Here is a 24,659-nt window from a genome sequence, read left to right on the forward strand (position 1 = left end):
TAACATTACTGCCAAGCAGGTGAAATATAGAGTTATATTGTGCATGTCTATTTAGAGCGAGCAAGCGCGAGCCCGACGCTGACTTTCGTTGACTTAACGGCCACAGGTGTCGCTGTTACAACCAATTCTGAAAGTTACAAATAGTCCCTTTAAAGTTTAGTCAATCCTCCAAAACAAATGTGTAAAGATCTGTTTTAGCCCAAGATTTGTTACATAGATGGAGTATATTGTGAAGACTGGAAAGGTGGGCTCACAGTAGTATCTGTAGTTATGCATCTGCAAACCTTTCCCCAGGAGGACATTTCAACTCATCAAACACAGGTGCAACAAATAATCATAATTATATTTAGGTGTGCCTGCAACAACAAGTATGTATTCTGGCTCACCTAAATTGAACAGAAATGTTAATTAATGTTATTAGTTACACCTGTGCTTTACCTGCTATGATGACAGGTCAGGACAAAAAAGTCTTTTAGATAACTTTTTTAGCAGTTTAGGGCTAATTTCAGGCATGTTATAGGCTAAAACTAGATGTCACACAAAGACGGAAGCAGGAAGGAGATATATATCTTTCGCTTCAACATCGCTACTCTTTGGTCGCCGTTCATTGGACCAATCGGTATCGAGGTGGGCGTGGTCTGCGGCAAATGAAGAAGCAGCGAGCTGCGGCTGCTGGAGGAGAGAGAGCAGCAGAGAGAGAGAGAGAGACCGCACACATCCATCCATCATATACCTAACACCGTTTATCGGTAAGACCTCTTTTTATGCTTTATAACCTACAACTGGTTCAGCCATTAAAACCTGTATCTGAATGTTTATTATAGGGATAACAAACCTCAGCTTTTGCAAGATAAAAAAAAAGAAATTCTGAGTTTGTCCATAGAATTGTTGTTTATTAAGGTGTGTTGGTGTAATAAGGGGATTTTATGGTATAGTATAAAGGGATTATGATGCTGTAATCAACATGTGTAGGCTTTTTATAATAAGGGGGCGGGTGGAGACGCACATTGGATTATTTCTTCAAGCCTATATTGATTAAAACCGTGTCCACCACCACCCAGTGCTTTTTTAATATTTTCTCGGTGGTCTATTATTTGCATTGCTTGTTTTTGTTGTTGTTATTTTTTTTTTATCCCCCCACTGAAAACAAGAAGCTCAGGCATTGCAGTGTGGTTCTTGTCCTTGAAATATACAGGCAAAGGCGCAGTGAGTGAATGTGTGTGTGAATTAATGAGGCAGATTGTAGTAGCCTGGTCCTACCCTATATCCACACCCCACAAACACACACACACACACACACACACACACACACACACACACACACACACACCACTTGTTATTCCTTCATGCAGGTCTGTGTATGTTTGTGTGTGTGTTCATTGGTGAAAATATGTATATTCAGCTGGTTCAGTAATCTAAGAGAGAAACAAAATCTTGTAATATTCAAAACTAAAATATTATCCTTATTTATATATGTAAAAATGACATTGCACCTCTGGTTAAATAATAGGAATTTTATAGTGTGAGGGGGGAAAAAACATGGTCAATAATATCCTAAACAATTTAGCGTTCATTCTCTCAATCCACCTCTGATCTCTTTATCTCTGCAACTAAGATAATGACCTCCTAAATCCTCATTTAGGCCCATAGTTCCAGCAGCTCCATATTCAGAAAAGCAGCATCCCTTTCACTCATAATCTCAATGTATTAATCCCATATGCATCTAAATCACTGCTTAATCTCTGCTGATCTAAAAGCCTACTGTTTCCTCGCTATGCCCTCCTATGATGTTAGTGCTTTTGTGCCTGAGTTTGTGTGTGTGTGTGTGTGTGTGTCTGTCCTGCCTATTCCCACCGAGCGCTGCATTAATTGCATTTCAATAATTAAATGTCTTTCAAATCAGCATAGCGAAACAAAATGAGGGAAGAGAGAAGCAACTGACTGGGTCTGAACACTCTGCACACAGCGCGTGCACTGCCAAGCATAACCTTGTTTGTATGTGTGTGTGTGTGTGTGTGTGCAGGAGTGTTTTTTCTGTCAGTTACATATTCTGCTGTGAGAATAAGAGGACATTTGCAATAAGTACTGACTACAGATGCATCATCTCAGGCTGGAATCAAACCTGTTATTTGCTGCAGTGTGAAATAAGAAGAAAAAAAATACTCTTTCTTTGTCCTGAAAAACATTTATGCCCATGGTTACTGAATTTTGAATTTACTGGAAATGCAGTGAAATAAAAGGCTGGCAGTGATCAGCATGAAAAAAACTGCTTATTTGTCTTCCAGATACACACTGAAAAATAGCGTGACAGTTTAAATCATATATTACATTTGCCGTATATAATTAAAAACATAAGAAAAGTGGGTAAATTAAATTTCAGCCATTTTTCTAAACAAGCTCACACACTGAGGCACACCACCTGCTCACATACAGTACACACTCAGGCAACATCCTGCTGCAGCAAAGACACAAGGGATTAGTTTATACCTGGCCAGATAGGAGGATGAGAGCGGAGAGAGTACCGGAGAGAAAGAGGTCAGGAGTTATATCAGGGAGGGAGAGAGGAAATCAAACGAATGGAAGTGAATTGTTTATTTGAATGAAACTGTGAGCGGTTAATATCTCAAATTAAATACAGAAAAAAACAATGGATGTATACACAACATCAGAAAATATCCTCTAAGATATAGAGGATTTTATCTGATAAATTCAGCAAAGATACTGAGTCACCTTTTAACATCTGCAAATAATCAATTTGAAACCAGGGCTGCAAGAAACGATTATTTTCATTATCGATTATTCTGTCAATTGTTTTCTCGATTAGTTGTTTAAGATGTCAGAAAATGGTGAAAAATGTCGATCAGTGTTTCCCAAAGCCCAAGATGACATCCTCAAATGTCTTGTTTGTTAACAACTCAAAGATATTCAGTTTACTCTCACAGAGGAGTAAAGAAACCAGAAAATATTCACATTTAAGAAGCTGGAATCAGAGAATTTTAACTTTTTTTTTCTTAAAAAATTATTGAAACCGTTTAATCAATTATCAAAACAGTTGGCAATTAATTTAATAGCCTAACTAATCGATTAGTCGTTGCAGCTCTAACAATACAAGCACAAAACAATACCGTTTTTTCATTTAATTTCTCCAAAAACTTCTCTACAAGTTTGTACAAAATCAAAGGAAATGTACTGCCATTTCACAGCAGCCATTTCAGCCTTTTACAGTCTGTCCAGCTCACATAAACTCACACGCACACACACACATGTGTGTGTACCCTGGAATCGATCTGTCGATTGATTGGTGGCGCTGAGGAGTGGGCTGAGTGTAGAAGAGAGGGAAGACGAGAGACCGAGCTCTGTGAAGAGGAGGACAGTGAAATGGTTGAAGTGAGTTGGTAATACCTGTATTTTCCCCCTCGCTCAAACTCTGCGGCTCAAATACCAAATCAATTTGAATTATTCCCCTAATTGTCTCGCTTGTCACCATCTCTCTCAATCTCTTCTCAATGTTCACACCTGTTCACTAGCTAACCCCGAGGGGAGCAAAAATAATCAGTTTGTGAGCGATTCAAACACCCTTATTATCACCCTGATCTTTCATTCTCAGCCTCTTCACCTGGCTACCACTTCTTATTCAGCATCACCGTCCTCGTCTTTGTCTCATACCTCTTGTTACCCCTCCTCCTCCACCAAACACACCCACCCATGCACACACACATCTCCCCCACAGGACTAGTTGATAGTGACCTTTCCTCTGCTCCGGTGTCTCCCCGGTCTTTAGTCCATTTGAAAAAGCCTCCAGTCTTTTCACTTTTACCACTGACCCCAAATAGAGGCCGATCCAATTACAGCTCAAACCTCCTTACTGCACTCCCACAGCGCCGTGGCTGCTAGTGTCTGTGTGTGACTGTGTGTGTGTGTGTTTTTCGGATATAGGAAAGAGAAAAGAGACACTGTTGAGTGTGTCTTGGCCGAGTCAGTCAACCATCTTGCCATGCTATGCAGGGGGTCGTTAGATATCAATGGCTCCGAGTCAGAGCTGCTATATCTGCGTGGAAGCTGCCTCTATGTGCGCTTCCTGTCTCTGTCTGTCTGTCTTTATTTGTCATCTCTTTTGCTAAACAGGTCTTCCTTGTTTTTGTTGGTTTCTGTCTCTGCTCGTCTTTTTTCTTCTCTCTCTCAGTCTATTAAACTGTCTTTATACCTCTTTATCGCTCTCTCTCTCTCTCTCTCTGTGTGTGTGTGTGTCTCCCTCTGGGTGTCTCTGTTAGCAGGGATTAATAAAGGGTTGTTAACCTCTGTTTGCCCTCTGTGGAGTGTACACTGAGCATCCTGGGACTTCAGGCAGGTTCCATAGCACGTTATGTCATTTTTTAACAAGGGGCTCAATGAGCTGAGGATGAGCTGTAGGTAGGTAAGCTGCACGGGGAGAACTTGTTTGTTTTAATGGGTTGTTTCTGTAAGTTTAACAGGTGCTAATGAACTATTGCTAAGCACCAGTGTCGGTGCGATTGAAATCCAGACAGATAGGTGGGAATTGAAACAGTCCCTATAGACTATTGATACTAGGGCTGTCCTCAAACAAAGAAATTCTTAGTCGACTAACACTTATACAATTTTGTTGACTAATCGATTAGTTGATTTAATCAACAGATCTGTGAAACTTGGTTCGTCCACAAAGAATCACACAAAAACACCCCTTTAAATCCTGTGTTTAGATGTGCTCATTCGTTTTGTAGGAGCTATTAGTTGTTGTTTCACTAATCATAAGTAGTGTTGTTTGATTTATTATTCTAGATGTTTACTTTTATTTAGATTAGATTTTTTATAGTGTATTCTTTTGCTCGTTATTTGTTTAGGTTAACAATTTTCTTGTTTAGTATATTTAGTTTTTAGCGTAATTGGTATTTTTGTTTTCTTTTGTTTATGAACTGGATAAGACTGGGGATGTATAGGGATTATATAAATAGGTAGGCAGGTATAGGACCAGCATGCACTTGGGGCGGGCTTTTGTTTTTTTACCAGAACAAGAGAGGCAGCGACATCCATGTTTTCTTTGTGCTTTGTTTGCTTTCCTTTTTGGATAAATAAATGATCAGAAACACATATATTTTGCATGGACAATGGACTCTTTTGCCAGTGTAAACCACATGGTGCATCAGAGGCCCTTTGATTTAAGTTTGATTTTGTTGATAAATGGCCACCATACACATTTCTTGGAAATAAGTCATTCAGCATGAAAAAAGCATAAAAAATAACTAATCGTCTAAAGAAATCTTAGAAATCGACAGATTAGACGACTAAGAGGCGGCGGCCGTAAGTGATGCTGTAATAAAAATGTTGTAGAATTTGAGTTATTCAGCTCTTGAATCAATTAAGGTTTCTCCCTCCCCACAAGTGTTGCCTTCTTCAATTACAGGATAAATAGTAATCTATAACACATTTCACACTTGATTATAATTTCTTATGTGCATGAGGAAATTGAATTCATTGAATTGGTCTATTAAAAAATGACATGCTGTAAATGAGCAAACGCTGAAGTTGTTGGAGAGACAATTTCTATTTTATGAGATGATACTCAGTGTTTCTCTCAGATTTTATTTTTTCCAGTGTTATCTAATATGTCTGGAATTTGCTGGTGAAATTTAACTAATTGGAAATAATGTTAGATGTGATGTGAATTATTTACAAACAGTAGCTGGTTTACGGGTAGTACGGGTCTGAGAAGTGAAGCTAATGCTGAAGTGCCTTAAACTTGCATTCTTTCTAACCGCCAGCAGGGGGCGACTCCTCTGGTTGCAAAAAGAAGTCTGATTGTATAGAAGTCTATGAGAAAATGAGCCTACTTCTCACTTGATTTATTACCTCAGTAAACATTGTAAACATGAGTTTATGATCTTAATCGCTAGTTTCAAGTCTTCTTCAATACAGCATGATGTTCATTTTGTGGATAACCATTGTCAAGTGATTACTTTTATTTACATATTTATTCCTTTAGCAGCACCTCCACCAATGTCAACGGGTGGACGCTGTTGATGCAGCTATAGCCCTTTTTCACAGAAGACATTTTGACATGTCACAGTAGGAAAAGCCTAAGTGTAAATATGAAAATGAATCATGGCTGATTTAGAGCCTTGTTAATGTAACACGGAGAAATTAAGCTTCACCCTTCACGGTTACACTGAAAAATTGCAGTTTTAAAATGACAGTCACCTTGGGTCTACAGATAGATGGCCTAGTTTACTGTTGTTTTGATCTTCAGGCTTATTTGGTGATGAAACTGGTTTTACATTTGATTCTACGATTTAATTAAAAAAGTAATTCACTGAAGTTTATTCGCTGACACATTACATTTTATATTTAAAATAATAAAAAAATAAATGAAATACCTGAGTGAATACGCTGGCAGTAATCGTAGCTTTGTAGGAGTGGTTGCTTTTGAAGATGTTAAACCTTAGAGGATTTAGTTAAATGATGAACATGCACAGTGTAATATATTGTAACCTCTGCAAAATTATGTTGAAGCAGCAGTTAACTTGGCACAGTGATGGATTTTTTTTATCAGAACCATTAATAAAAAACATAAATTCTGATCATTCTTCTGGATTTTTAGATTATAACATCACAAAAATGTTCCCTGTAATAAATTGTCTCATCATCCTTCCTGAGTTCATTGCTTGCTCCAGACAGGTAAATCACATTAGTGGGTAGTTTAGCAATGAAGCTGATTGTGGTGTGAATAGTTGGGCTCAAGCACTAACAAAACTGTAATACAGTTAAACTACAAACAAAGCTGACTCTTTTTTTTTCTTTTAGCAAAGGTTGCCTCTAGATGAGTTACCAGCCACTCAGCCATTTAGCTGCTGTTGCCTGGTCGCTACAATAGGTGCAAATAGGGGCGAAAGCAGAACGGACAACTTGATTGATGAATTGTATCCACTTTATTGGGCACAGTAATGGAAGTCCCCAGCCGGCCACAGCAGTTTAGTGCTTCCTTTCTCCTAGACTGCGACGGAGTTAAAGGCTCTACCCACCAGTGGTGGGCTTTATTGCAGCCTCGCCGTGTAAATCTCCTGCTCCGCCTTGGGAGCCTCTACATCAGCAGGTGAGCAATAGGTGAGAGACGAGACTCAGAGACATGAGCGATTTGAATTTAATGATGTAGGTTTAATCATTTTCAGTGTGAGTGTTCACGAGTCTTCTTGCATTTCACTCAGTTCAAGACCAGAACAATATGTAGAAAGCGGCCGCTGTGGTGCCTCCAAGGAAAACTCATGAATGATAATCAGACTCCATTATCTCTGTACTGCAAAGCCCTTTTATAAGTTATACATCTTCATGGTGAAATCGTGCCAGATTACTTTGCCATTTTATAACAGAGTGTCCATCGCAGAAATTCAAGGTTTTTCGGGGCCAGAGATAATCACAGACATCATTCTCTGCAGTTTATTCCCAGAGGGGTAGGCCTTCATGAAAATGGGATGTTAGCATTTTCACAGAATTCGTCAAAGCGCCTTTGAGCTTTGGCAGTTTGGAAGTGTACTTAGAGCCTATAAAGTGAACCAGGGTGCTGTGATTTGAGCTGGAGCAGAGAAGTGGGTTAAAGAGGGAGATACTGTTGGGGGACTTTTTTGCTGCAGCTCCGTTGTGATCGCTTCCAGAGGAAAGAAGAAGAAGAAGAAGACGAGCAGGAGCTTGCCTTGTTTTTGCAAAATTACCGAGTGCAGGCGGTGTCTGGGGAGTGAGTGTGTGTTTGTACCAGACGATGTCAGAGGGTGCACTGAGTGACAGAACTGGAGCTGGTGTGAAGAGTTGTTGCAAAGCGAGGGGTTAGACAGAAAATGCTGAGTAGCGTGTGAAAAAAGGAAAGATAGTTTATCTGCCTGTATGGAAGGAGGAAGATATCTTTAAAGGGTAAAAACTCTCTCTGTCAGCTTGGCAAAACGAAAAATGTCCATCACTTGCAGTTGCCTTGGTAACCTTGTGGAAATGTGTACTTCAAAGTGTGTGTGTGTGTGTGTGTACCTGTGAATGTGATGAGGATGTCCATGTTTAATAAATTCCCCTGGCCTTCCGAAGCGTGACGTCTCAAGGTGTTGGGTTTAAATGGCAGTAAGGATTAACGTACGCGCTGTGGATTTGGGTGACGTCACGTTTTAATTGTGGAAAATGTCAGCTGCCGATCTATTCTGTTTGAGAATTAGGATTACACAGAGAGATTAGAGGCTGCTTTTAAAGGCCAGTGAGTTTAATTGCACGGAATTAATGAAGTTGTCAGGATTAAACTCTTGCAACTTAAACCATGAGAGATTTTCTGACATGTTCGGTTCTTTTAGTCACGAGAGAACATTTTATAGCCCGGTGTTGGGTTTCCCCCCGCTTACCTGGGAGGCATGCTGGGAACCCCACCTGAGCCAAAGTTTGACTCATAGTCATCAATGGGATCCTCTTGCAGACGACGTGCCACGACTCAAAAGGTCAGAATGGAGTCACCGTTACAAGTAATAGCCAGCCAACCACCCATAGTGTTAACACTCAGACACACACATGTGCACACACACTGACGCTCCACACTACTTCCCCCTGGCTTAGCTGCATGGCTGGGTCTTTCCTTTCCGAAAGCAGGGCCGTCTGTCTCAGAAAAGTTCAGCTCCCACAGCTCAGAAGGTCAGGAACATTACCTCCATTTACATCTCTGCCAGCCGCCCCCTCCTTTCCCTCAGCCTCTCGTACTCTCTCTGGATCTCTCGCGTCTTCAGTGACGCACGACATGTGAGAGCAGGTGAACACACGTGAATCACTAACGGTTTATTAACTGCAGGTTCGTGCCTTTCCGGTGTCATTTTTCTGATAAAATCTATTTAAAGTTGAGCATCATTAATGCAATGAGGCTGTTTCCGAGGCTTTAACCACAACTTCTGAGCCTGCCACATTGATGGACCGTCCTGCTATGGAATGAATCATATCTAACTTAATATATGATCAAATTAAATATCCTACAGACATCGTATTTCTATCAAAGGACTTAATTCAATTTGTCCTACTCTAATTCCGTTTTCTGAACACAATGAATAGACACATTGAACAATTATGCTGGTGTTACTCTTTGTATTGTTGTTACTGTCAACAAATCCCATGAAAAGAACCAAAACTAATGAATGCATCAGTCCATCTGTCAGTAGTTTCTGACTTCCCCATGCTGTCTCTAGCTCTCAGCCCAAAGCCCATTTCATTCAACTGAAGAGGTAAAATTATAAAAACAAGCTCACAAATGTAATGTTGATGTTGTTTAAAAAGATAATCATTTCTTAAACTAGCTGGGCACTGTAGTTTTTAGCAAACATTACTCAAACAGGCTTAAATAGTGGATTTTTTGGGGACTATTTTCAGAAGCGGATTAATACACATTTGGTGCTCTAGTGCAGTCATTCCCAAAGACTCGGGGCCCACGGGTGGATTGCAGGAGATTGCAGGTCGCCAAATATGCTGAATTTCTTTTATTTAACATTTATATCTGCAGCTTTGGGCCACATAAGGGAGCCTGAATGTCCATACTGTTCTGATAATTGTAGTCTACTTATAACATTGAATCTAATATGAAAGACTAGCGTACACTCAGTTTGTTTTACTGATGAGAGGAAAAAAACGAGAGCCTGTTAACTCCACCTAAATGCTTTTATTTGGTCTCATTTATAAAGTATTTTCTGTGTGTATGTTTTCAAGTAACACATGCACAAAATTAAATTGTGATTTATCCAACTTTGAAACGTTTTCAAGGTAATATAAGGTGATACAAAAGTAAAAAATGGTCAGGAATGTTCATTTACGCACAAATTCGCTCTCCTCACAGTTTATAGATGAGGCCTATTGTGAATTGGATCGACATGGTTTGTCATTTTTAAAAAGTAAGGCCTCAGAAAAATAAGTTTTAGGGAAACACTGCACTAGTGAGTATTTCTTATTAGATTTTTGACATTAAGATAAGAGGAAGATAACCAGCCTTATCCTTTTAAATATGACCAATGCCACCATATTGTATTTATACATTACGCTGCAAAACAAAAACAAAAAAAATGTTAACATTTTTGGCGACATGAACGACAAAATGCCGCCTGACACCATTCCATGTGAAGAAACTCTTCAAACTGAAATGGATTTCCTTTTGCTGAATCAAGCGGATGCAAATCCAGCTGGCAGTTTGGTCAGTGTGCCATGCTTGTCAAAAGCAGTTTGTCAGAATACTTATAGATGGAAAGCAAACAAGATGAGATGTTGACTGTCAGTTTGGAAGGACATAAAGTGGAAATGGCGTGCGGCGATGAGTGTTTTGGAAGAGAAGCTTCAAATCTTGTGACCTAGATGCAGTTCATTGTAAAAATGTCGGCTGGCCGGCCATTCAATCAGGAGATATTGCTTTGAGGACAAGGCTGTAGCAACAGTCTATATTTGTGATATTATTAATAAATCACATGAAAACACCAAAACCAATGATGATGACACTCAATCCCAAGACCCTAGTGATAGTCATGAAAGGGAGAGAAAGAAGGGACGACAAGCAGCTAAGGGCCGCGGGTCGGATTCGAAGCCTTGGTACATGGGGTGCCCGCTCTACCAGGTGAGCTACCGAGGCTCAAAAAAAAAATAGGATAATTAATTCAGTTAAAAGAAAAAAAAGCTGAGCACTACAGATTTAGCAAACATCACTCAAACAGGTAAAAATAGTGCATTTGTAGGGAACTATTTTCAGCCGCATGTAGGCTGCTGTAGTGAGTATTTACGACAGAACAGCGGTTTAGTGGGATCGAGTCAAAAGAAACTACAGTGCCCATGTTCATGGGAACATGTCAGCCAACAGTGTGGCTCTTTGATGTGTTTTTAATAGTTTTTGGACAACAATGAAGGTCTATGGCACATAGAAATAAGCTTTTAGTGTCACAATACTGGAATTTCTAACTTTGATATAATACCTCGAAAAATATTGATATCCGATACAACTTACTTTCGATACTGCGGGGGAACATTGACATAACATTGAGGGCATAGAATTTGAGACTTTTATTAAAAGATAAACAGCGGTGTGTTTGTCAACTCACTGTCGGAGAGAAGAGGGAGCAGAAAGTGCAGCTGTTACCCGTGTATCGATACTGTGGAAAATGAGTATTGAAACCGTTTCAAATATTCAGTATCGATATTTTGATATTTTTGACAATACTATAAGCTTTGGCTACATAGACACAGAATACCAGGATCAATTCATTGTTGGTTTTGGTCTTTTTCATGGAATTAGTCGACAATAAGAACAATATAGACTATCACCAGACTAATTTTGAATTCAATTTGACATTAATGTGTCCCCCAGTTGGACAGGCTTTATTTTGAAGGGAACACTGTTTGCCACATGCCGTAGCACAGCAGAGGAAAGGACAGTACACAACATGACGGGGCACTAAATCCCTCGCTGCTGCCCATTGTTGTTGTTGTTGACACTCAGGTACATTGTGACCACAGTCACCTGCCGGCCGACCCACACATACAGCAGCAGCCAGCAGATTCCAGCCAACTGAATCCTTTATACGAACTGTATAATGACAACAGAACAGCAGCAGAGAGACAAACAACAAAACAAATGTCCATGTGTTTATTTCATACTTTATTGCCATCTCTCGATATATCTCTCTTTTTATGCTATATGTCATCGACTCTGTCTTGTTTTGTTTGGGCAGCGGAAAAAACAATGTTGCCTGGCAACAACAGCACCAGAGAGATGGCGCAGTGTGTGTACATTTTAAAAGGTATAAAGGGAGGGTTAAAGAGGCTGTAAAGGTAGGAAAGTAGAGAGATGAGAGAGAGGAGGAGGTTGCTGGAGATGGATAACATACGGACGAGAGGGAGATGAAAAAGAAGGCGAGAAGTGAGGAAGGATGGAGGATGGGGGGGAGGTAAAGGCCGCTTCCTAATCAGTCATTCTGTACAGACAGTCAGAAACTCATCCATTCACATTCAAAGGCTCACACACACACACACACACACACAGAGAGAGAGAGCGAGGCAGATTTCTGAAGGAAAGAAGCTGATTTAACTCAAGATGATAAGAATGGCCATAAAATATGTATGAGCTCATTTAGCAGATGTGCTCTGAACAGCAATACTGACTGCAGTGAGCAGTACAGCTGTATGGTTACCGCCGCCGCACATTCTTGTTGTTTATATACTATCTTGTTCTCTCTCCATCTCCTTCTGGTTATTATTTCTGTAACTGTGAACAACTGTGTTTAACTCTTCATATGTCTGCTTTTACCCTTTTCTTCCTCCTGTCCTTGTATTCTTCCTTTGTCCTATCTCCTCCCTTGACCCCCTGCCCTTTTTATCTGAATTCATTTTAATCCCTAACTGTTTTCTTTTTTTCTGTTTAATCTCTCTGCCTCACTCTTTTAAGCAGTTTTCCAGTATTTAACAGTGTCTGGTCTGAGAGTCCTCTTTGTATTTATAAGTTCACCTCTGCTAACAAATGAAAATTGTGTACAGGCAATATTTTTATGAAGGCATTCCTCTTTTGTTTTCACAGTTTTTAAATTGGCAGACTGTTTGACTGACAGACGTTTTTCCTGTCTCTCTCCTCTGCTCTCTTTTCGACATCCCACGTCCCCGCTCTCTCTACTTTCATCTGTGTCCCCCTCCCTTCCAAAATCCTCTTGTCCTTCATCTCTTTTTCAACCCCTTACGCAATAATCTTCTCTACCTGTATCTCTCTCTCCGCCTCCCTCCTCTCTCTCTACTTTTGTCTCTGTCCCTCCCCAAATCATTTTCTCTCTTTCATCTTGTCCCCTCCATCCTCATCTGTTTTCCTTCCTTCCACACCTTTTTGGCTGCCCATCCCCCCATCCATCTCTCCAATCACTCAATCCCTATCCCTTAACCCCCCCTTTTCTCCCTCTTTGCCTCATTCACTCCCCATATTCTCTTTTTTTCCCCTTCTTCTCTATCTCCATCTCTCCCTCTCTCCATCATCACATCTTTTTCTTTCCATCCATCCCTCTTCCCTCAGCTGTCTGTGGTCCGTGCTGCGATGTTGATCCTGGACGTTTTCTCACCGCTCCTCCTCCTCCTCTCCATCCTGTTGCCGCGCTACGGTTGCTGGGCGGCGGACATTCCGGAGGACACAACATCAGAGTTCTCGGTCAGACTGTACCACCAGCTGCAGGCGGCGGGGGATCAGGATAACATCATCTTCTCCCCGCTGAGTGTGGCTGTGGCCCTTGGCATGGTGGAGCTGGGAGCCAGGGGGCCGTCACTGGAGGAGATACGACAGGCTGTAGGATTCAGCCATCTGCTGCCAGGTGAGAGACACGTTCATAAACACAGGTGACCCATAGCAGGGCCTAAAGGTCATAATATCTGCCCCCAACTTTAAGGGAATATAATATTAAATCACTAGAGTACCCTCTTAATATAATATAATTAAATGGATTAATCTTAGCCACAATCCTCATACAACATACATACAAACATGCACGTGTTGCATCCCAGCCAAGTTCAGAAATTTGCCAATTGGCTGATAGACTTCAGTGGCAAACAGCAATGTCACAATTTAGATGGTTTCCTTTACTGCGTTTAGTATGACAGCATGTTCATTCACTATATATGGGCATTTATTTCCTAATTCCACATTAAATTTGGTTAGTAATGTATACGTTCAAATAATCAAAAGCCAGTTATCATTTCCATCTTAAATGGTGTAATATTCTTTTTTGTTTCATGATGCCTGTTACCATTTTCCAAGGTAAATAGATTGGTTATATATTCAAAACTTTATACAGTGGTTTATATTATCATGAGATCCCTTCACCCTGAAAACAGAAAGCTGAATGATACAAGATTTTATAAAATGTGAATAAATACACAAGTAAAACTAAATAAAATGATTCAATTCCTACCGTGACAGAACTACTGCAAGTTTAAATGGTTTAAATGTTCATAATATGTGTAAGGCTGCAACTAACGATTATTTTAATTATTGATTTATCTGTTATTTTATTGATTATAATTATTTTCTCGATTAATTGATTAGTTGTTTGGTCTAGAAAATGACAGAAAATGGTGAAAAATGTTGATCAGTGGTTCCCAAAGCTCAAGATGACATCCTCAAATTATTTGTTTTGTCTACAACTCAAAGATATTCAGTTTACTGTCATAGAGGAGTAAAGAAACCAGAAAATATTCACTTTTTTTTTCACTTTTTTTCTTAAAATAATTACTCAAACCAATTAATTGATTATTAAAATAGTTGCCGATTAATCTAATAGTTGACAAGTAGTCGGTTAATCGTTGGAGCTTTAAATATGTGCCTATATTGGAACATTACATTTTAGCCTCAAGAAATATAAGATGTGCATCAAGTATTTATTTAAAATTATTTATTATTTGTATTTCATAAGCATATAATTAGAATGTTTTTCTATTGTTATACCATTGTTTAACAAAAATATAGTATGGATCTTTTCCTCTATATATACATCTACAGTATGAATGTGTGTGTCTCCCTCTGTTCTCCAGGCGTAGAGTTCTCTTTGCTCCAGAACCTGACGGCGGCGCTGTCGGACGATGATACTCACTACGTGATCCGATTCGCCAACAGCCTTTTCCTGCAGGAAGGCGTCACCTTTAACCCTGAGTTCCTTCACCTGATGAGGAAGTACTTCCGGGCTGACGTGGAAACGGTAGACTTCAGCGAATCGGCAGCCGTGGCCGACCAGATCAACAGCTGGGTGGAGAATCATACTGAGAGTGAGTTGGAGAGGAATAAATTTGAAGTGACATGGAGTTACATCATTGTTTGTTTGATCCCATCATTTAGTACAAAATCAAAATTTAGTGAATACATTTCCATCCCTCAGTTGCACAAATCTCCATCCTTACAGAATACTTGCGTGCGACTTCAAAAGCTGCATCACAGCAGGCGTTGTCCTTAGGCTAATGAAAAATAGTTCCTAACACTCTGCACAAATCACTTCCCCCCCAGGTAAGATCCGTGAGCTGCTATCAGCCGAGGACTTCAGCAGCGTGACCCGCCTGACCCTGGTGAACGCCGTCTACTTCAGAGGCTCCTGGAAAAACCAGTTCAGACCAGAGAACACCAGAACCTTCTCCTTCAGCAGAGATGACGGCTCTGAAGTCCAGACGCTCATGATGTACCAACAGGGAGACTTCTACTACGGTAGGGATGAGCCGTGTGTGTCTGTGCGTCTTTAGAATTGCACTTGTGGCTCTTTTTCTGGATGCCTTGAATTTCAGCTCACATTTCCTGAGGTTATTTAAGATGTTAATCTTAGATCTGAAATATTCATATTTGGAGTGTTATTCCCAGGAAAGGCTCCTCTTTTCTGCTCAGTGAGCTCTGCTCAGCTAAAATAGTCTTCACTAGCACAAACTCCTCTGGTGGGTCTGTTTGATTTAGTCATGTATTTTGAAGGCTATTTTGTTAATGTCATACAATATTAGCGGCACTGTGACAGTCTCTAGTACTACATTAGGTTTTGCTAAATCTACTGTGACAGTAGGTAGAACAAACAAAGCTGTCTTTCCACTCATTTTGTATTCATTTTTACACCTGTGTTCTGGGGGATGTTTTATTAATATCTGCTTTTAATTAGATAATAGGGCATCATATTTTGTCCGTTGTCATGCTGATTTTTAATCCTTTGGAGTAATTATAGAGTAGTAAAGTCACTGAATTTCCAAATCTTTCTGAAAAGACGTTTTGCTTCTCTCCAATTTAATATTTCACCGTTAAAGTTTTACAAGCAGCATGCACGCTGTGACACACATTTTTAGTTTCAAGAGGTCAAACAACTGAAACAATAAAATACTGTATTATTTTATATAATGCTGCAACTAACTAAATAATTGTTTAGTCTACAAAAAAAGCAAAAAGTCTTCATATTTGAAAAGCTGGAAAATTTGCAATTGTGGCCCAATAAATTATTTAATAGATTATTTGATCTGTAGAAGAATAGAATAGAAAATACTTTATTGTCTGCTTTTTGCGTACAAAAGGCAGAAATTTGTCTTTGGTTTGTGTGTATGTGCAAAAACTGTTATAAAAATGGTATATTAAAACACACCATATCTCATATGGTCTTAAAGTTCCTGTTGAAGTTTTCTACCTTGGTCTTGAGACCACTTTTTAAAAGGTCTCGGTCTCGGAATCGGACGCATTTTTACTCGGTCTTGTCTCGGTCCCAGACAATGAGGACTCAAGATTTTATTTCAAGAACGGTCAAGACCACAACTGCAGGGTTATCACTAAATTGCCAGTGCTCTGTCTTATTTATTTGTTAACATCAACACTGTGATTGCTCATAGAAAACAAAAGAAAATTCACCTCTGCAATGTCTGTTGATTATTTAATCAAGACATTCTTCATGGTACACTTACACAGTATATATTGTAATAAAAGAGGTGAATGAAGAGGAATCTTCTTTTTTTTCTGTCTGTGTTTTAATGGGAATGTGGATCTTTCGGATCAATTTGAGGAGTGCATGTTGCACATTTTATCGTGAGAGTGTCATGCAGTGTCTTCTACACTTTTAAGGCTATTTATTCAAAATCATAATCTGTCTGCTTTGAGTTGGGAGCTCTACTATACGTGTCAGATATTATTGGTGTATCTGGTGCCAGGCAGCACTGTGATGTGTAAGACTGTTTGTACTGGAGTCCTGCAGGTTGGCTTAATGCTGTTACATCTGAATGATTCCAGTCTGTCTTTTCTGCATCTAGTCATTTTTTTTGTTTGACGTACTGCCAAAGACAGTTACATCAGATTCTTACTGCACTGCTACTAAAGTTGGCACGTTTGAGTTATTTTGGTGCAGTCTGTATGTGTGTAGTGAGATTGCACACTTGCATACACCTACGTTTACAGGGGTGCACACATACTCATCCTCACACACTCAGGATCAAGGAGATATCTGCGTGTGTGTGTGTGTGTGTGTGTGTGTGATGAGCATAGTGTGTGGATGTGTGTGCTGCAGAACAGGGACAGGTCCTTGGGGAGAAGTCTGCGTTTGCATTCTCATTTTGAAGCACAATCATGTTGGTTGAGTAAAATGTTTTTTGGGCAGCCACACCCCGCTCTCTGCTGCAACGTTGCCTCACTCTGCATCAGCAGCCGCTACACAGAACGCTACATGTAAGTTAATGAAGGATGAGAAGCCTTTTTTTTTTAATTTTCCTTTTAAAGCAGCTTCAAAAGAACAAATAATGTGCCAAGATTAAGTCTGGCAGTGTTAATTGCTCTATAATCTCCATCTCACACTGCAAATACCTAAAGTAAGCGAGATAATCTTATATTTAGATTTAAAATCTAGTTGGACTTGTTTTGGGTATAAAAGGATTATCTCATCCTGACTAAGAAACACTGTCTCACTTAATTCAAGCAAATGTTTGTTTGACTTGTCTTGATTACATTTTTTTATCTATGGGTTTTGTTTAATTAGATACAAGGGACAAATCTGTTAAAGATCCTATTCAACACTATGAAGATACCCCTTTCTCAGCTTCTGTAGCGTATCTGTAAGATCTTATAGATGTTTGTGTGTGTAATCACGTGCATTTGTCTCTGTGACTCTGTGAATGTGTGTGGGCGGGTTTATTTGTATTTTTATTTGTGTGTATATACGTACATGCAAGGATGTGTTTTTTTTCCTAGATTGGTTTACTGGGTTTTCTTTCCCTCCTGTCAAGTGCAGCCTTGTGTAAAAAGGGCATTGCACTAAAAATACACACAGCTGCTGAACTACATACAATATGTGTGTAATACATTTTCACACCAAGTGTAACTAAAGCCTTTAAAGTGAAGTGTCAGTGGTTTTTAATTAGTGCATCGGGGGAAACGACCACACACACTGCGATCAATACAGTGGATCGATGTGCTTTAACATGCTTACATCTGTCTATGCTTCTCCTCAGCGAAGTTCACAATCCCATTACAGGAGGCACCAACACGTGTGTGTGTGTGTGTGTGTGTGGTGTGTTTCAATGCTTGCATGTGTTTCCTCCCCACCAGGTGAGTTCAGCGACGGCTCACAGGAAGCCGGCGGTGTGTACCAGGTGTTGGAGATGCCCTACGAGGGGGAGGACATGTCCATGATGATCGTTCTGCCTCGGCAGGAGGTGCCACTGGCTTCCCTGGAGCCCATCATCAAAGCCCAGCTGCTGGAGGAGTGGGCGAACAATGTCAAACGGCAGAAGGTGGAGGTCTACCTACCCAGGTGAGAGATGACACGCACGAACACACAAACACTGTACAATATTGGATATTTGTGACACCATTGTGCCGCAGAAGTTTTGTGTATCCAATTTACCTCAACATACCTTGGTTAGACGCAGTATCGAGATCCCGCCCACACACCTGCCCGAGCCAATCACAAACTAACGACAATATTTCTGTAACTACATTTATGATAAAAATGACGTGACTGTTATGGAAAGTTAAAGTTAAATCTCCTGTGTTCAGGTTCAAAGTGGAGCAGAAGATCGACCTGAGGAGCACTCTGCAGGAACTAGGAATAAAGAACATCTTCACCAACGATGCTGATCTCTCCGCCATGACAGGTAAGCAGTAAGCAGACACTCATTCTTGCTTTACTTGCTGTCATTTCCTTTTTTCCCCCCAATTCATTTTAGCTGAATGTCACAATTACCCTTGATTGGAGGTTATTCAGATCACCTGTTGAGCAGGGTGTGGGGACTGACTCCTAATTAACAATCAAGAGCAGCTTGGTGCATTTCCCCTCTCGGCCAATCAGGGTGTGACGACGCCCTTTCTCCTGGGCATTCAGATTGTTCCTGGATGTAATGCAGACCTCATTTTAGCAGATTCAGCCAGAAACTTTGGTCTTTAGGCCCTTTTGAGACTTTTTTGCCGTCTAAACTGAACTGATGATTTTGATGTGGTGATTTTGGGCATTATGAAACCGGTTAGAGTGAATATTAAAGAACTCCTTCCCACTAGGTGACCTGCATCAGGGCAGACCTTAGTGCTATTTGTGCAAGAGTTTGTGCTAACGATAACCTAAACACCTGCTTTATTTTGTTATTTTGTTTATTGGTTTATTTTCATTGAAACCCTCTTTATACTCATTTCCTTTTCGAAGTGGCATTTTATTATAATGAGGCATTTTTTCATTGTGAAGTTACTTGTAAAATTTCTCCAAGTAAATATTTCTGTATTCTGTAGTTGTGAACTAGTTCTCAGGCTTCTTCCCGATCAACTGAAATCCGGGGGATCCGTACCGCCACCACACACAGTGCAAAACACTGAAATAATAAGTGGCACATACACATAAGTTATTATATAAAACACATAGATATGGACACAAACGGTAAGAGAAATAAACTCCTGGAAGGGTTCAGCACGAGAAGTTGATTCAATATTTCTGCGTCTTGGCTGCAGCGAAGTTGCCTCCGGGTACTTTCTCAGGTAACCAAGGTAACTGGCACCGAGTGGGCAGGTCAGAGCTGTCACATCATCGGGTTAAAAATAGATCCAGAGAGAGAGAGACAGATATATACATAGGAGGGCAGAGTAAATATTTTATCTAAAACAAAAATATAAGTTAAAATAATGATTAAGATAAAAGTTCACTATACAAGTAGCTTCACGTGCTCTAGCCTTATAGAGAACATCTGGATCTAACCGAAATACATCTCAATAAACAGACTTCATGGTGAACAGCTTGTTCTTACTGGTCAGGTGGGGCCAGTATTATATTGTGAAACACAATCTGCGGTGTACTGGACTCCAGCACATCTTGTTCTACCTCAACATGTACCCAGAGGAGATGGTCTATTACTGTAGATCAGATAGGGTATTTTAAAATGCTTTTAATCAACTCATAAGGATTTTCTGTCTGAGCAGACAGCACTTTATTTCAAATGGGCATAGACAGTGTCATTCTCAAATTAGACTCGCCATCACACCATCTTCACATCTCACACTGACTGATCTAACGACAAAGTGATGATTTGTGTGCTTTTGTGTGCCTGTGTATCAGATGGTAAAGACCTGTATATCGGGAAGGCCGTGCAGAAAGCGTACCTGGATGTGACTGAGGAGGGGGCAGAGGGAGCCGTTGGGTCAGGTACACTTCATCTTTTATTCTTCATCATAATCTCCCTGATCAGTAACATAAATAAATTATTATATACTATATTAAATGAGTTAATGATTACCAAATTATTTGTAAAACATCTATAAACATTACATAGACAGATGGACCTGAAACCAATTATTAAGCTCTGACAAAGTACTAACTATTTATCTAAATAATGTTTATAATTATTAACCATTTAACAAGGTATTATAATCATCAGTTGCAATTTTATAATAGCATCCAAATAATGTTTATAGACGGCTTACAAAACAATTATTTTCCATTAACAACGTGTAAATATCTGGTCTATCTATCTATGTAATGTTTATACTTTAGATGCTTTACAAACGATTATCTTAAAGGTTTACAAATCATTTCGTAATCATTAACAAATACTTAATATATTATATGACATTTTATAATGTGTGCAATAATAAGCTGTTAAAATAACATAAATTATAGCATTAATAATAATTAGTTAACATTAATTATCATTTCATTGTTTGTTAACAGTAAAATAACTATTAACTGAAGTTTAATTAACAATCAATCTACCATTTAATAATTATGTGTTTTATTACCCGTTTTCTTTGTATGAATGGGTCTCTACAGCAACATCAGGTTCACTAAACACTGCCCCCATCTGTCAGAACATAACTAGTGTTTGTTTCTCTCTCTCTCTCAGGAATGATCGCCCTGACCAGGACTCTGGTGCTGTACCCGCAGGTCATGGCCGATCACCCGTTCTTCTTTGTCATTAGAAACCGGAAGACAGGTATGTGTGTCTCCGTGCATGTAAATGTGCCTATGATATATACAGTGTGTGTGTTTTAACCTGACTTTCTATCTGCTCCTTCCCTCCCCAGGGTCCATCCTCTTCATGGGCAGAGTCATGACCCCTGAAGTCATCGAGCCCAACGACCACGACTTTGACTCCATGTAACCGTGGCGTCTCAATCTCAAAACCCTGACGTCATAAGCGCTACCTATCGCCATCTTCAGCTGTGTTTTATACTCTTAAAAAAAAAAGAAAATACAAACTGAATATTATACGATATATTATATATTGAAATATGACATACGACATATAATGTGACTGTGTTTTGATACTGGAAGCTTTAAAACTCCTGGATACAGACATGCAGAAAGAGGAAGTTGTACATATTCTCTGGTACAGGATGGTTTGTATATGAGAAAGAAGAACACATGATATGTAATCCACGCACAACCCCTTTAAGTTCAGCAGCTTCGCGCTCACTTGCGCCCACACAAACGACGCACAAAAACAGTTTCTCTCTACTTCTTCTAAAAAATATTTACCCTTTCTTACTCCAGATACACTGTAAGTTTCACACTTTAATTCTATCCCTGTACATTTGACATTGTGTTCTATATATACATATATATACTCAGTATTTATTGCAGAATAAACATGTGCGAACATTTTGTCCCTATAAGATGAATCTTAGTAATATATCTGTTCCAGACAGTATTCTAGTCATTTTTTACAGTGTAGGCACATGGCTAAACTGCTGATGAACTAATATGCCTTATCACATCTGAGTGGTTGATCAAGCCCCAGCTGGGCATCTCACAGGTGAGCAGAGGGGACTGCGTAACTAAGGCGGGTTGCTATAGAGACGGACTGGAGCATGCAGGCGCACTGAAAAAGATCTGCTGCACCGTTTTGGATGTACATACAGGGAGAAACAGTAACACCAGCTGTATTCAGTCTTTTACTCAATAAAAACATGAATGTGTTCCCATTTAAAAAAAACTGTGTCCAGTTGTTTTTATGTGGTTAAAGGCATTTTTTTTAATGTAAGCTGTATTTTCAAGGACAGTGCAGCTTATAGGGGTCATCCACAGCATTTTAGATATTAATCTGACTGATAACAACGAATACATCTTTCAGGTTAAATGATTTGGTGAGATTGAAAAAACATGCAATGCATCAGGAGTTTATGAAACCTGTTGATATATTCGGTGCCTGAATATATAATTGACTTTATGTAATGCCCTAACGTTGGCTGTTCAACCGTAACTCAGCTTCCCAGGGCAGACAATGTCCTGCCAAGGCATCTTGGAGTCGTTTCAGGCCTGTGGCATCACCTAGCTACCACACACACACACACACACACACACACACACACACACACACACACAAGGAAACAGATCATATCGCTATGCCAGGCAAGGATATACTGTGACCAAGGACGAATGAGACCTGCATGTTGATTCTCATAAATGTCACTTCATAAGGAAAACTGTATGTAAGAAAATGAGAGCCAGTATGTTCATAAGAATAAGAACGTTTATTTTAAAGTAACAGTGTGTAACATTTAGGGGCATATATAGGCGTAAATGTAATATATTATTAATAAGTGTGTTTTCTTTAGTGTATAATCACCTGAAAATAAGAATTGTTGTGTTTTTGTTACCTTAGAATGAGCCGTTTATATCTACGTATAGCTGGGTCCTCTTCACGGAGCCAGCCACCATGTTACTACAGCAGCCCAGAACGGACAAACCAAACACTGGCTCTATAGGGCCATTCGCAATTTCACGTTTTTGCGTTGGCCACCATAGTTCTCCTACACGCTTGGCACAGGGGAGAAGTTCAATAAGGTCTCAGTTGGTTGCAATATGCAACCTCACCGTTAGATGCCGCCAGATCCTACACACTGCACCTTTAAGTCTTTGTATTGAGAAAATAGTCTGCCCTGATGCATCTAAATAAAAAACATCATGAAGAACATGATGCGGTAGCTTCAAATGGTGGGTTTATTATGCCCAATGGCAAGCAATAAACTATAGTAGTACTACACACAACAAAAATTAAATTTTTAACGTAAGGGTCCAAATACAAAATTTAATTAGGCTGTAAATAGTATATTTAGTTGTAAGATTTATTCAATGCACATTTTTATCGACTTTTTGATATTTACATCATACCAATCCTTTTTTGTAAACAATGTTTATTTGTTTTCATTAATAAATATAAATGACAAAGAAAGACAAACAATATCCCCCACCTTCATCCCACTTCCCCAGACCCCTCCCATAACACAATAACAAAACATTACACTAACAGTAACGTATTACTAACAAAAGACGAATGGGTAACATAAACTCACAGAAAAAAACACACATAGCAGCAGCAACACAGAAATACCAAAATAAATATATAAACATACAAACAAAAATAAAAAATACATACGTCTACATTCTAGGTAGTACTCTCAATGCCATTCCTGTCTGAAACGTAATACTATAAGGTTGTTGCGTTATGTTAGGGTGTCTCTAACACTTGCATTACTAAGGAATGTAATATTTATATAATACATCTATTAAAAACTGCCTGTGCTAACACTTAGAATCAAATTTCCATAACTGTAGTGGCAGCAGCAGTGACATTGTTCCTTATGAATGTATGTATGATGTATGTATATATCTTTAATGTTGAGCAAATACTCAACATTAATGAGTAATCTCATGCAGGAAACAACTGTCACAACCAGCTCACCTTTTGCTGTCTGCATGACACCAGGCCACCGGCACGGTGATAGTAATATATTAGAAAATAAACCTTGATAATTACATCCCCAACAGATGTTCCCCGCCATTATATGAGCGTTTGTGCTGTGTGATAAACACAAAGACCACAAAAAAAACACAAAAAGACGCTTTGATGTGACAGCCGCCATCCCCTATCTCCAGTCGATGTTTTAGGAACACCAATTATCTTTGACACGACTGTCACACAAGATGAAACAGATCATAAAAGAACAAAACAAATGAAATCCTGTAAACGCTAAATTGCAAAAGCAGATATACACCACAGTTTACAAATGATAACTCGGGCTTCAAATAACCAGCGGAGGCAACAGCTCTTGCTAAACACAAGTGAGAACAATGTCAGAGGGAATCATTCCCACAGTCCCCTGCAGTACCAAGGGTTTTCATTTACCTCTATGAAATATCTAATAGCTTTTTCATCTCTCCAGTGCGCACAGTGTGTGTTCAGCGCTGCAATATCTTAAACACAACGAGCTGCATTGTTGATGAACGACAGCCCATGGGTGTAGGGAGTTATGATCTAAATTACTTTCACCAGCTGCTGTGATAGCTGTGCCTTATGTCTTGACTGTGTGCCACTGAAAATCTAAATCAACCCTCCTCCTCCAGAAAGACAGAAACACACAAAAACAGAGAGGCTTTATCTCAACCTGTCCTTAGCTCAGAACGGTGATGTATTGTATAAACCTACCATACAATGTATAAAGTAGTAATACTGCTAATGCATCAAATAATTTACTCTGAAAGGGAACATTTCTCACTTTTGGTAAATGCATTTTTACACCTCAGTGCTTTTACTTAAACAAAATTAGAGTTCAGGACTTAGTATGGTATAGTTTTAACATTGTGTGGTACTACTTGAGTAAAGATTTTCATTTTTTCCCACCACTGATCCCATTATTCCCACATTTGTTCTTTAAAAGACAG

The 24,659-nt window shown here is 39.4% G+C and overlaps 1 protein-coding gene and 1 long non-coding RNA gene across 2 annotated transcripts; one reads left to right on the forward strand and one right to left on the reverse strand.

Moving 5' to 3' along the window:
- serpini1 (serpin peptidase inhibitor, clade I (neuroserpin), member 1) lies at nt 1–21,930 on the forward strand. The gene is made up of 10 exons (XM_037776229.1): nt 1–19; nt 545–749; nt 13,046–13,337; nt 14,554–14,784; nt 15,020–15,214; nt 18,065–18,269; nt 18,515–18,612; nt 20,055–20,141; nt 20,839–20,928; nt 21,020–21,930. The coding sequence occupies exons 3-10, from the start codon at nt 13,067–13,069 to the stop codon at nt 21,094–21,096; spliced, it is 1,254 nt and encodes a 417-aa protein (XP_037632157.1). The 5' UTR covers nt 1–19; nt 545–749; nt 13,046–13,066; the 3' UTR covers nt 21,097–21,930.
- Nucleotides 14,625–18,510, reverse strand: LOC119491948. Its single transcript, XR_005207686.1, has 3 exons — nt 18,373–18,510; nt 18,062–18,261; nt 14,625–14,761 (listed from the first exon to the last, which is right to left on the reverse strand). It is a non-coding gene; the product is annotated as an uncharacterized LOC119491948 (long non-coding RNA).
- Nucleotides 21,931–24,659: the final 2,729 nt, after the last annotated feature.

This window comes from Sebastes umbrosus, chromosome 7 (genome assembly GCF_015220745.1).
Source record: "Sebastes umbrosus isolate fSebUmb1 chromosome 7, fSebUmb1.pri, whole genome shotgun sequence".
NCBI classification, from domain to species: Eukaryota; Metazoa; Chordata; class Actinopteri; order Perciformes; family Sebastidae; genus Sebastes; species Sebastes umbrosus.